This window comes from Mytilus galloprovincialis, chromosome 5 (genome assembly GCF_965363235.1).
Source record: "Mytilus galloprovincialis chromosome 5, xbMytGall1.hap1.1, whole genome shotgun sequence".
NCBI lineage: Eukaryota > Metazoa > Mollusca > Bivalvia > Mytilida > Mytilidae > Mytilus > Mytilus galloprovincialis.
Window position 1 is genome coordinate 19,540,945 of NC_134842.1, and position 14,373 is coordinate 19,555,317.

Sequence of the window (14,373 nt, forward strand, 5' to 3'; positions counted from 1 at the left end):
AGGCTTTTTTTAAATGTTTTCCCCAACTGCAATGGATTGGAATTTATCAGGATTTGCCTGCATCTAATTAAATCTAAACCAGTCAATTAAAACAGCACTTTCTCTTTCAAGTGTACATAATGGATTTTCAAAATTGTTATCAGCATATGAAAGAGTATATTATCATCGGCATAATTATTATATACAAGGTACCATGTTCAATAAAATAGAATATGTCATTTATAAAAATACTAAATAATTGGGACCCCAGAATTGAGCCTTGGGTACCCCTTTCTGGATGTCAGCCCAACTGCTGTGTACTGCTGAAGTTTGATTTGTTGCCTGCGATCTGTAAGATTTAGAAGAAAGACCGTAGGCAGATCATTTCTTAAAAGAATATCATTTGGTAAACAGTCAAGAGCTTTCGAAAGATCCAATAGAATAGCTGCCACATACATATTGTTATCCAAAGCTGTTTTCCAATCTTCAAGGAGTCTCAGCAAAATTGTCTGACATCCATGACCTTTTCTGAATACATATGAAAAAGCATGAAACATATTTTCAAAAAATAAAGTCAACTGATAACCATTTCACATTCTTTCGAAATTGTTGGTAAAATGCTCACAGGTCTATAGTCTTTTTATACAGTTGATCATTCTTTTTGTGTAATCGTGTACAACCTGATCTTCTATTCCCTTCCTTATTTTCATATGTTCTATATTCAAAGCAGCTACTGTAATGAAAAAATGAATGAACGTGAAACAGGGAAATACTTATTCGCTCTTAACAGGCAGTATGGTTCAATTTTGTCAATTAAAGCTAAGAAACTTTGATCATCGGATGAATAATTCACTTGCAAGTTGAATCCGTTTTCATGTGAACTGAAATGTACCCCCTTACCTAGAGATGGATTAAACCTGAAGTGTGTGTGTTTTTGTAATTTAAAGGTAAAGAATGTCAACATTGAAAGTGAAACAAATGTAAATCATACCCCAAAATGAAAATAATAGCACATCATTGGTTAAATGTCCATTCGTTTAATGAAATTTTTAACCAATCAGGATGTTTTGGTGTACACTTTTGAGTATATATTACCCAATACCCAGGATGCATTAGATTCTGAAACAGCGATTTGCAATTGCACGTGTTCGATTTCAAATTTCTATCTACGTTTATTTCATATCGCTTATATGACCATCAGAGGTCTTCGGAAGTCAACTCAATAGTTGATTAGTGGGTGTCAAGACTAAAATACACACGGAACGAAGCGCCATTATTATCGAGTCCATGCTCTGTAAATTGTTCATTTCATAGTTTTGTAGATCTATAATTTGAATAAATGTTTTATATGGTTATAAATAAAATATGAGAATTAAGTCAAATCGGGAAACATGAATTTGACAGCTAGTGTCCCTTTTGAAATTTGTTGTTTTCAAATAGTAATTGTTGTACATTGCTGCCTGTTACACATATACTTTTTTGTTATCTTAAAAATTATTTTTAATTCTACCCAGGAATATTCTGTTTAGAACGTACAATTATCCGTTGTTGACTTGGTTTTTATTTTTAAGCAACTGTTTCCGGAAGCAGACGAATTTCTCGGTCGTAAGTGTGTAGCCGTTTTTGTGCTATTTTGACTTTTCCACAAATGTTCTGCAACTAGAAACAAGAACACAAGGGCTCGATAACGTTATAGCTGAAATATGTCTCAAAATATTTCTATTTTTAAAAATCGAATAGTCTGTTCGAGAAACCCGCAAGTGGCAGTTTGCAACACATTGTCATTGACAATTGTGTTGACTTCAGTTTTAAAAAAAACTCCTAAAAATACTGACGTAAAGATATAGTTATATCATTCTGTATATCAAAAGAAAACGTTGTTCACAGACAAGGCCAACAAAAAAAAAAATAATATGAGGCAGGCATAAACCTGTGAATGGGGACGAAGTCTGTATGGTTTTTTTTTTTATTCAATCATGTTGATAAAAGAAACCGAAATACCGTAGGTAACGTTCCCGATTTTGGTTCTGTTGTCAGGGAATTAGCTGTGACATTCTTTAAGTTATGACGTCATTTTCGATGTAAACAAAAGAAACGCTTTCATCCGGTAACGTTTTTTTTATATCAAACAATTATTAAAATTGAATTTGTATTGAGATCCAATCTTATATTTGACTAGACTGATAAATATAAAAAAAATTCAAAGTCTCATGCAAACAAGACCGATATCTGCGCAAATGCGGGGAAAACCGGAACAGGAAGTAGATCTGAAAAAAAAGTTAACGATTTTGAGTTCATTAGTAGAATGAAAAATTCTGGAAATTTTCCCGATTTTTTTTTTTTTTTTTATTTTTTTGATTTTTCTACCGTAATTGGGGACTTCGTCCCCATATAATAGATATAGGAAGACAAATGGAAGATGTGGTGTGAGTGCCAATGAGACAACTCTCCATCCAAATAACAATTTAAAAAGTAAACCATTATATGTTAAAGTATGGTATGTCTGTTTACAATAACCTGACAGACCTAATTTGAGCGATTTTATTTCCATCATATAAAAGTAAAAAATTAATAGAACTTGTGTCAAAACTTGAAAAGTGAAGTAAGGGTTGCCAATAAATTTAATCAATTGCCTGATACATCCCAATGTTCACAATAAACGTATTTACACTTTTGGTATTTAGCTGAATCTTGTCTCCGAATGACCCTAGATCTACTCACAATCATCTCTTGATGTCAAGCAACAATCACTTTTAAATTGTGACGTCAAAATTGACAAATATTTTGAATTATGATGTCAAAGTTTACGGGAACCTGTGTGATGTTACGTAATGGTGGACAAATTTGCATTCAAGTGTAAATACGTCTATCGTGAATATGACAGCTGTTTTAAGGAAACTCGCAACTTGTGTAATGCAATAAAAAAAAATCTTATTTTTCCAACCAATAACCAAGGGAAATAATCCAGTCCTTAAAACTATGGGTGAACTCAGCCCCTGGACAACTTGGACCACGACAAGACAGACTGCACAACTTAAAATCATGACACAATAAAAAAAAATGGAAAACAAATATTTTTAAATGGAAATACTGACCTAACTACCCTAATTATTTTGATGATGTAACCTTAAACAGACATATATTTTTTTGGGCCTAACTTATATTTGAATGTTTTGCTGTGCACATTTCAACAACAAATACAAAAAAAAATGTAAATATTAAACAAATAATCATTGCTGGCATTAAAAATGATTATATGTTTTTCTTATTTCATGATTAAATATATATGCATCTCTGCTGAATAATGTTGGATTTTAGGGTGGATGAATAATATTTTTTTTTTGCCCACCAGATTTTAACAAGTCTATCATCACTAAACTATAAAGAACACTTCGATACAATAATGTCTAATGATAAATTATTCATTTGAAAAAAAAAAAAAGTTTTACAAGAACAATTTCTGCCTCATAAATATGAACAACTTTTTTTTGGTTTAATTTCCTCTTAAGATCAGATAAGATAAGATAACTTTATTAGCACTAACGCATTGACAATAAATGGTTATGGCAACAAATTGAAGACAAACTACAATTATAATAACATATATACAATGAAGGAGTGACAATGGATAACTAAGTTTATTAAATTGTATTAGGAAAGGTTGGTAATGTTATACTGCTGGCTTATATACACGGAGAGTGATCTGCTCCTCAATGGAGCAACTCCTGATCATTTGTTTTAAAATGAAAACTTATTACTTTCATAAAGATGTAATTTTATGAAATGGTATTGTTTTGTTTTTTTAAATACATGGAAATGATGGAGTACATAAAAAAAGCATATTCAAAGGGAGTTGCAATCTTAATTTGTTTTTAGTTACATTTAATAAACGTACTTTAAGATAAGAAGATAAGATAAGAATTTTATTAATCTAATCAAGAACCCATTAAGGGCATCATTTTACAACACAATATGATTTGAAAAAGCAAAACAGAAAACTAATACCATACTATAACGTTATGGACAGGATCAGAGCCTAACACAACATGTGTTTTATATAACTATTATATTAAATCTTATAACAATAAAATATTATATACCATATATATGATTTGGTTAAATCATTAATAATAAGTAAACATGTTTTGATTATTGTGTTTTACTTTATTTTTAGAGCAATGCAAGAAGAAGACAATAATGTTGACAAAGAGGAACAGATTGATGACAGATTTAATTTAAGTAGAAAAATATTTGTTGGAAACATAAGTTACAGGGTTAGTTATATCTATTTATAAATGTGTATCACTGACACTAGATATTGAAGGAAAAAATATGTTTTATAGTAAGAATTATTTTTTAGGATCTAGCTGATTGATCATCGGTACATTGTAGGTCTAGTATGAGCTTGTTCCTGCATCTATTCCTGCCTGGATATGTTTGATAATATTCCCTGTGAATGTAACTCCTCTAAAACTCTTTGACATAAATCTCTAACATTTGGTAGATAATTATATTGTTCTGACATTTCTATTCCACCATTTTCATGGGAGTTGTGGGTGCTTCCACAATTTTTTGGACTACATATGGACAATAATTTGCTATTGGGCTCCGTTTCCTATAACTATAGAAAAGTGATAAAATGGGAATTACTGTAAGAAAAGTTGCCATTATTTTTATCAACATACAAGTGTATGCTACTCTTCCCTAGAAAAAAAATTAAAATATACGAATTTCAAAGATTCTACAACCGTATTTTTGTGTCGTTTCTCACGTTACTTTTTGCTTCCGAAGAGCATAACGCTGACTGATTTATAGATAATCGTCACCGGCAAATTCGTAACTTTTGCTTTCAAATAACAAAGAACATCGACCAATAAGAATAGTGAGAAGAAAATGCCGAGAACTATAAGTATTTATGTAGCAGATGTAAGAACAGTGGCGTGATTTTTGTGTCCGATTTCGTAACGCAATTTTTAGATGATGTAATCTGCTTTCTTGTAATAGAATTCTTAAAAACAATATGCAAATATGAACACTCGCGAGATGTTCAAACAGGTAAATCCGAGATGATTTACATTCTTGTTTTGATCTTCGTAATAATTAAGTAAGAAAATTACGTTGTCGTAATGCGTTACATTTCACACGAAACAGAAGTCCAGTTATTTATTAAAATTGTTTTTGTCCTTAAGTTCTAACCATTTCCGGTCATACGTGAAACATGTGACTAACATGTGATAACGCCATTACGACTGGATGTACGAAATACTAGGTCTAAACATTGTTTTTGTTTCCAACGGGATGTTAGCAAACATAATCTGTAGACTTGTTTCGTCTTGTTTAAAAGAGGAAAATACAATTGTCAAAGAGATTGCGCCGGTGGTCTGTTATTTTTCCTATGTGCATAATGTTACATACGATCCTGTGTGAAAATAAATGCCTAATGACTTGACAAAATCGATTTCATATTTGACAGACGTTAGAACACACTTCGTTTCCCGATAATGATGTGAAGAGTCCTTGGAAAAATCAATCGAAATTACGTCTCTTATCATTGCACCAATGCTCGTTGGATTGATTTAACTTCAGCAGTAAATATTACTGGATATTTTAGGTGAATAAATATAATTTAATAAAAAATACATGTTAATATACCGTTACACTTGGAATGTACAAAGTTGGAATCTTTGTCACAGTTTTTAATTAATATTTTTTATTCATGTTCTGCAAACACTTATCAGAAAAGCAATAAACTTGTCAAAGGAGAAGTAAACTTTTACCATGCATGACTTGAAAGGAAGTACTTTATTGATTTTATTCCACTAAAGTAGGTTAAAATGTGGAAACCATGTAGATAGTGTACAGGTCACAAGTATCACATTGTGCCTATTTTAAAGATTTTAATTCCAAGTTAAAAGTTTTTTTCTTTACTGGATTTAAAGAATGTTACATTGCCAATGATTTGGAATAAATTGTATATAACTGGAATATCAAAACCAAATATAAATACATTTTTTTGGCTTAAACATCAAGATACAACGATTATTGTATCCTGTATCAATGAAGAAAATATGGATATTCTGAATAAATTGTACTAATTGTTTTCAAAACAAGCACATATTTAGGAGTTTTATAATACTGTTACAATTAAGATGGATTTTAAGAAAAAGTATACTGTTCAGATTATTTTAAGCAGATTTTGCAATAAAATAAAACTAAAAAAATGCTTTCGGTTTCTTATGGTTTCCTGTCAGGTTTAAAAAAAACTTTAATATAACATTGAAAATAGATTTTAAATATTAACATGAAGCAAGTAACACTAGTAATGGTGTTTATTTATGCTTTTTGAATTATATTGTGCAAAATAAAGAAAATAAAGATTGGTTTCCTGTTTGGTTTCATGTCACGTAAACGGTGAATCAAAATGTATTAATTTTTTCTCGAAAAACTCAATTGTTCCATTCATACTATTCTAACACCAACACAACCCACAAAATAAAAGTTAAAATTTTAGAACTTATAAAAAAGGATACAAAAAGAAACCAAAGGCCGAATACCAAATTATGGTCCATATTTTATATTACAACAATGACCCTTGTGAATACAAATTCCCTGAAACTGTTTGACAGAAAAAAAATCAACTTTAAGTAGTGTGGTTGTTTGTCCTAATTTGTAGTTGACTACTGTTAAAAGCAGAAATTTTTGTGGAGGATTTAGTTTTGTCTATTTCATGGAAGGAATATATCCACGAAATTAATATCCCCACGAAAATTTAACCACTTCCATTTATTGGAAACCTTGAAATTATATATCCCAATGAAATTTTATATAGAGACAAATTCACAAAATTTTAATCCCACGAAAATTAGTGCTTCTAACTTTCTACAGTATATTGTATCCTCTTTTAGATTCTGCCATTTATATAAGAGTTATATGACTTTTGACCGTTTATGGACTTTAATACTGCAATCATCATTGTGACTGCAACTACTTAGAGACGGTTTGTTGAAAGACAGGACAACTGTCAACGTATATTTGTTCCACCTAACAGAAGTTCCAATGGAAACTTTGTTATAAACAATTTCATAATACCTGTTCCCGTTGAAACAAATATTCTATACCATTTATTCTGTTAGGAACATTTACTGTAATATGTATTCCAGTGGAAATAATATTTCAGAATATTGTTTCCATTTGGAACTTATATTATGAAGGAACTTCTATTCCGTAACAACACTAGGGAGAAGTATTTGCAATCCTATGGTGTTGAATATATTATACAAGCATTATGATTTGATTGTTTTCATAGAAGTATAGATGGGACTTTGATCACAATTTACTTATTTACTTGCAGTGAGGTCCTCTATGATGGCTTGAATCACATTTTCTATCTTTTTTTAAACAGTGTTATTTTCAATTTCTTTATCATTATCTATTATGAAATGGACACAAATTATGATACTTGTCTTATACTAGAATAAAACATAGATACAAGGTTTGGCAAAACAAAAGCACTTATGGTCTTATCACACCTCCGGCTTTATATATTTTTTATGTAATAATGTCATAAACTGTCAAGATCCATGATTCATCATTGACAATACCTAGGATAATAGATATAAAACAATTATATCTGTTTTATTAAACTTGTTAAACTTGTTAGCCTTTCTAGAGAGAATGATATTTAAACCATATTAGTATACCTCCTTCTTTAAACACCACGAAAAATAGTTTAATTTTCTATATATATCTGTTACAGGTGACACAAAAGAAATTGACAAAGTTTTTCTCCAAATTTGGTAGCGTGGATTATTGTTACATGGTAAAAGATCATATACATAAACGACCTAAAGGGTAAGTCATGAAAGGCAGTGTTTTCTGAAGTATTGGAGAATATTGCATTGTAGTGTACATTTCAGTTATACTTCCCTTTACACTATCATCCAAAATGCATGTCACATTGTATCTTAAGTCTTTGAGAAATAAAACTGAACATTTGGTCTAGTAAACCTTTGTTCTTAACTGGACCAGACTGTTTTTACCAGACACATATAATTGATTTGTAAAAAATTAAAATTTTTACCAGTCATTTGGTCTTGTAATGCATATTTCACTTAACTTATCAGTTGACCAAACTAATATTTACTTGTCTTTGTCCAATATCTGGCGACCTTGGGAATGGCTTACATGTATGTTCAAATTTACATGATCACAATAACCTTCAGTATTTTAAACAAACATTTTAATTCTTTACTTCTCTAATTGCATAGGGTGATATTAGAAGTAAAATTAATGCAAGAATTTATATATTTATCACTATTTTCTTGAATATTGCTTTGAAGTTTTTGTATGATAATTATTCTTCTCCATCAACTGAGAATGAAGTTTCACATGTGAGTAGAGTGAGAATAAAGTTTCTCATGTGAGTAGAGTGAGAACGAAGTTTCTCATGTTAGTAGAGTTGGAATGAAGTTTCTCATGTGAGTAGAATGAGAATGAAGTTTCTCATGTGAGTAGAATGAGAATGAAGTATCTCATGTGAGTAGAGTGAGAATGAAGTTTCTCATGTGAGTAGAGTGAGAATGAAGTTTCTCATTTGAGTAGTGTGAGAATGAAGTTTCACATGTGAGTAGAGTGTGAATGAAGTTTCTCATGTGAGTAGAGTGAGAATGAAGTTTCTCATATGAGTAGAGTGAGAATGAAGTTTCTCATGTGAGTAGAGTGAGAATGAAGTTTCTCATATGAGTAGAGAGACAACACCATGACATTATGAGCCAACACCGTTAACTTTGCCAAATAAGAATGCAATAAACAGATGATCTATGAATGCAATAAACAGATGATTTATGATCTTTAAACACCTAGTTTATCAAAAACATCTCATCTGAAGGCTATCACCCTTCTACTTGTTCTATGAAATTCCATCCAAGAAAATCCCACTGGTTTTCAAAACATTAGATACTTTCTAAAATTATTTTTCCATATATATAGTGTTGTAAAGAAAAAACATAAGGAAAGAATCACATTCATAATGACGCTGTCTTTAGTTCATTAAGAATATCTGTTTTTTTTAATTACAGAATAGCATTTGTAACATTTAGTTCTACAAAAGATCTTACAGTTGCATTGAATGCAACAGAAGAGCAGTTAACTTTGGATGGAAGGTAATTTACAGAGATGATATTCTTTTAGGATTTTGCAATAAGGAAATCTTTAAAAATTCCATCTGGCCTTACATTTAAACATAAACTTCACAAGAAATTGTAATAAATCAGTAAAATAAAACTTGACAGAATTTACCAGATGCCAAAATTCAATTCCCCGTTGAACTGGCAAGCAGGCTGGTATTCAAGGGATCTGAATTATTTTGCAGCACTACTATAGAACAAATGTTAAATTTCAATTTTCTTTAATACCAGATTTTTTATGCCCCACCTACGATAGTAGAGGGGCATTATGTTCTGGTCTGTGTGTCCCTTCGTCCGTCTGTCCCGCTTCAGGTTAAAGTTTTTGGTCAAGGTAGTTTTTGATGAAGTTGAAGTCCAATCGACTTCAAACTTAGTATACATGTTCCCTATGATATGATCTTTTTAATTTTAATGCCAAATTAGAGGCTTTACCCCAATTTCACGGTCCACTGAACATAGAAAATGATAGTGCAAGTGGGGCATTCTTGTACTGGGGACACATTCTTGTTAGTAATTCTTTCTTGTTATGCTAAGATGGAGTGACATTTTTTTTGCGGAGTGGGCATTATGTTTTACCCTTTTCAGTCTGTATGTCTGTACGTTCAAAAGATGGTTTCCGTCCTATAACTTTAGTTTGCCTCCACCAAAGGCTATGCAACTTATACATATAGCTTATTACCACAAAACACAGATCAAATTAGAATTTTTGCGGTGTCCCTTTAACTTTTCTATAGTTATGGTATGGCTTATGCCCATTCACAAATGGAAAAAATTCCTGTATTTTTTCGTTTCCATTCTCTGGCTTTAAATTGCCTCAACCAAATGCTATGAAACTATACACAATGCTTATTACCATAAAATACAGATCAAGTTTGAATTTTTGTGGTGTCACATCAACGGTTCTAGAGTTATGCCCCTTCACAAATGGAAAAATTGCTGAATTTTTTGTTTCTGTTCTCTAACTTAAGTTTGCCTCAACTAAATTTTATGAAATATAAACACAATACTTATTACAGCAAAACTCAGATCAAGTACAAATTAGAGTAGGGTCACTTTTAATGTTCTTCAGTTATTTCCCTTAATAACTTTATATGATATGCAAGCAGGGGCATCATCTGTGTCCCATGCACACATTCCTGATTTATTATTAAGTAATAATTTAAGTCATTAATGTCCATTCATGTGTGTGTCTAGAGTCAGTAATATATATATATATATTTTCAGGTTAATGAGAGTTTTGTGTGCTGAAGAGTCCAGCAGAGTAAAACACAAGGAAGGCACAGTCTGGGATAGTCCATCTCTAGTAGGTTGCTGATTTTTTTTTAAGTCAACTCGTCAAAAGCATCAAGTGAGCTTTTTTCACAAGTCTTTGTTATTTTGTTAATTTATACAAAAATCTTCTCTTCTGAAACTGCTTTTTCAATTGAAACCAAACTTGGTCACAATCATCATTAATAGCATGATTAGAGAACCTTGTTTAAATATATATATATATGTGTGATGATCCCCTTGCCAACTAATATGGCTACCAATGGTTAGTCAGAGTTGTTAATCACTCCATTCTGTATGTGTATCTTAAAAAAAACTTTCAACATTGTTGAATTTGAATTTGAGAATGGAAATGGGAAATGTGTCAAAGAGTCAACGACCCAACAAACAGCAGAAAACAGCCAAAGGCCTCAAAATAGTTCTTGATTAAATCATAATTTTGTTTTTATACAACCGCAAAAATTAAAAATATTTTGGTAGTACATTGGTATCACAACGGCGTCATCTGCGGCTTCAGGGTCGTAATCGTCAGTGTTGTCCGAAGACAGATAGTTTCCGGATAATAGCTTTAGTATAAGTAAATACAAATCAATAAAATTTCCAGACAATGTTTATAACCACAAAAGGAAGGTTGGGATTGATTTTGGGGGTTATGGTCCAAAAGGTTTAGGAATTAGGGGCCAAAAAAAGGCCCAAATAAGCATTTTTGTAGTGTCCATTCAATAACTTGTGTTAAAGTGTATAAATCTCTCTTAAATTATACCACAAGTTTCCATACTACAAAGGGATTGTTAGGGGAGGGGGGGGATATTATGGCTCAAATCATTTATCAATTAGGAGCAAAAAAGGGGGGGAAACAAGGTTTTTTTCTGGTTAAAGGACAATTTAGACAATTTAAAAGCAGTGTAAGGGAGGAAATCCAATTACATTTAAAGAATACTGTTTTATATATGTTTGATGACCTCCCTTCCACTGCTTGAAACTGTGTCATTTTATATTTTAATATTATAAATTTGAATTGAGATTATTTTTGGAAAAAGGGGGGGGAGTACAATTTTTTCTCATTTCAGATTTCAGATATTAAATTGAAAATTTCTTCAAATATTTTTTTTTTAGGGGATTAATATTCAACAGCATAGTGTATTGCTCAAAAGCAAAACATTTTTTTAAATTTCATTAGACCGCATTCATTCTTTGTCAGAAACCTATGCTGTGTCAACCATTTAATCACAATCCAAATTCAGAGCTGTATCAAGCTTGAATGTTATGTCCATACTTGCACCAACTGTTCAAGGTTCCACCTCTGTGGTCCTATAAAGCTACGCCCTGCAGAGTATCTGGTTCAGTTTACAGCCAAAAAAGTGTTGCCAAAAAAACAAGTACTGATAAAAATTCCTCTGTTTTATTTTTCAGGCAGACAATGTTGAAAAATTGGTCATCAGTGATAATTTTGCAGATCACAATGATAAAGAAACTTCAGAATGTCTCTCTGAATGTCATATAAATAAACTTTGTGATGACACTATGATATTGATCATGTCTATGGTACCATGGAGACAAAGAATGTGCTTAGAAAGAGTAGGTAAAAGGTGGCTTATTTTAGCACAGAGGTCCTGGCATAAACAAGGCTCCATACATTTTCAGTCTGTGTTCAAAAGATTTGAAGGTAAGCATAATAATGTTTTTTTTTCTCAAAATATATCTTATATCTTCAGATGAAAAAAATATTTGGTTGTTTAAGGTTTATTCTTGTAAAAAAAGAAATTTTGTTGTTATTGAGAGTTCTTTTTTTTGGAATACAAAGTTTACTATTATTAGATTAAAATATAAATATGCATTAGAAGAGATGTGGGGCAAACATTAATGAGACAATAACCCAACAACACAAAAAATCCAGAAGATATGTAAAGTTTTTATAACCCAGCCGTCCTGTACCTAGCCATGGCAGTTTTTGAAAACTATATACATCCTTCTGTCATAGTTTGTCCAGATATATTTATGTTTTATAAAACTAGTTGCTTGATTTCTTGAAAGGGAGAACAAAAGTGTAGACATTTGTGTACATGTATTTCAGCAAAGTTGTTATATATTGTAATAACAAAAAAAGGTTTGGACTTAACATTAATTATGTAACATGTCAAGCACTAAATTGCAACATATGAAATAAAGTCGTGAATAAATTTATCAGAGACTATCAAAGATACATCTAAAATTTTCCAAATGATAAAATTTTAAATGCAATAATGAAATATACTGTAAAAGAAAGATGTGGTTCATTTTTAGGTTGAACAGATTCCAAGTTATGTTCAGTCCTAGTGAGATATGATTTATGTTTTTAGGTTTAACAGATACCAAGCTGTGTTCAGTACTAGTTAGGTGTGGAGTATACTTAAGAACATTGGATATGTCAGCATCACCAAGACTTCTCACAGACATGTCCATGGACGTTATAGGTGAATTCATTATTGCTATATTTATTCATCATTTGTTAGTGCATACCTTGCAAACAAATTTGTAAAGGCACAACATGTCACCATTAATAATTAGAGATATGTTAAACCTATGACTATGTTTTAAGGTTTCAATATATTATTGGATATTAAAATTGATAGAAATTTCCAACTTTTTGCTATAAAGAATTTTTAATAAATGCATTCAATTTATGTGTCAAAACCAGAAAAAGAGCAAAACTTAGAATAGAAAAACAGTTATATTTTGATTGGAAAATTTAAGGTTTAACAAACTGTATGAACATGATGAAGATAACAGTGCAGTGCAGTAAAAGCAAATTTATCAAAACAAAAGACTATTAAAAAGATTTTGTTTTGCCAGCTGAATAGACAATATAAAATAATTATACCGGAATATTCGCAAATTGCTAATTAAACATCTTTGATTTCCTTTCACTCCATGAATCCCTTTTCAAAATAATTTTGGTTCTATAAACAAATTTAGTAACAAGTGATATAGTTTAACATCAAACATATTTAATTTTTACTTTGTTACAGCTGAACATTGTCCAAACCTGGAAGTAGTAGATTTATCTGGAATGTCAATAACTGATATATCTCTGAGAACACTTGCACAGAAGTGTATAAAGTTAAAGGTATGATTTCATAGACAAACTTATTTTATGCATTTGGTCTTTAACACCTTTTTCAGGATAATTGGTTATAGCTTGGAAGTAGGTCTTTATTTGTGGAGAAAGGTGGGTGTCATGAAAGAGTCTCAACCTTTTGCATGAAAATTTACAATCTTATTCAATAAAGTCAAACACACCTGCTACCTGTCAGATTGGAACTCACAACCTCAGTGTTGACAGGCAGTGATAAGGTAGTTGAATAACCTAGACCATTTGGCCACTGATATATTTTATGACCAGGATGTACTGCTAAAGGAATGACAACGAAATTTGTGCTCCTGAAAAAAAAAAGGATATTACTTTAAATTTTGGAAGTGATTCTGAAGGAAGAGTGGTACAGTATTCAGTAACAGGATAATTTGTTCAAATGCAATATTAGATCAAAAAATCAATGCCAACTTGAAGAATTTGTGAAAATTGTAAATCAGCGATACTTTCAACTTGACAACATCAACATAGCACCGTCTCCAATAGTATCCTATTGTTCTGAAGATTATTTTAAATATGGCGCCTTAGATTCAATACTTTTATACCTTAATACTGATATATTTGTTTATAAATAAAATTGAGAATGGAAATGGGGAATGTGTCAAAGAGACAACAACCCGACCAAATAAAAAACAACAGCAGAGGGTCACCAACAGGTCTTCAATGCAGCGAGAAATTCCCGCACCTGGAGGCGTCCTTCAGCTGGCCCCTAAACAAATATATACTAGTCCAGTGATAATGAACGCCATACTAATTTCCAAATTGTACACAAGAAACTAAAATTAAATTAATACAAGACTAACAAAGGCC

At 31.2% G+C, this 14,373-nt stretch overlaps 1 protein-coding gene across 2 annotated transcripts in view; it reads left to right on the forward strand.

The window, feature by feature from the left end:
- The first annotated feature begins 4,150 nt into the window (after window positions 1-4,150).
- LOC143075338 (putative RNA-binding protein EEED8.10) overlaps window positions 4,151-14,373 on the forward strand; it is a 30,233-nt gene continuing 20,010 nt past the window's right edge. For both annotated transcript variants that reach the window (XM_076250724.1, XM_076250725.1), the window contains exons 1-7: window positions 4,151-4,253; window positions 7,736-7,830; window positions 9,057-9,140; window positions 10,389-10,467; window positions 11,847-12,099; window positions 12,773-12,886; window positions 13,442-13,539. In XM_076250724.1, coding sequence (XP_076106839.1) covers window positions 4,158-4,253; window positions 7,736-7,830; window positions 9,057-9,140; window positions 10,389-10,467; window positions 11,847-12,099; window positions 12,773-12,886; window positions 13,442-13,539 — 819 coding nt within the window. In that variant the 5' untranslated portion in view covers window positions 4,151-4,157. The remainder of the gene's footprint in view (window positions 4,254-7,735; window positions 7,831-9,056; window positions 9,141-10,388; window positions 10,468-11,846; window positions 12,100-12,772; window positions 12,887-13,441; window positions 13,540-14,373) is intronic.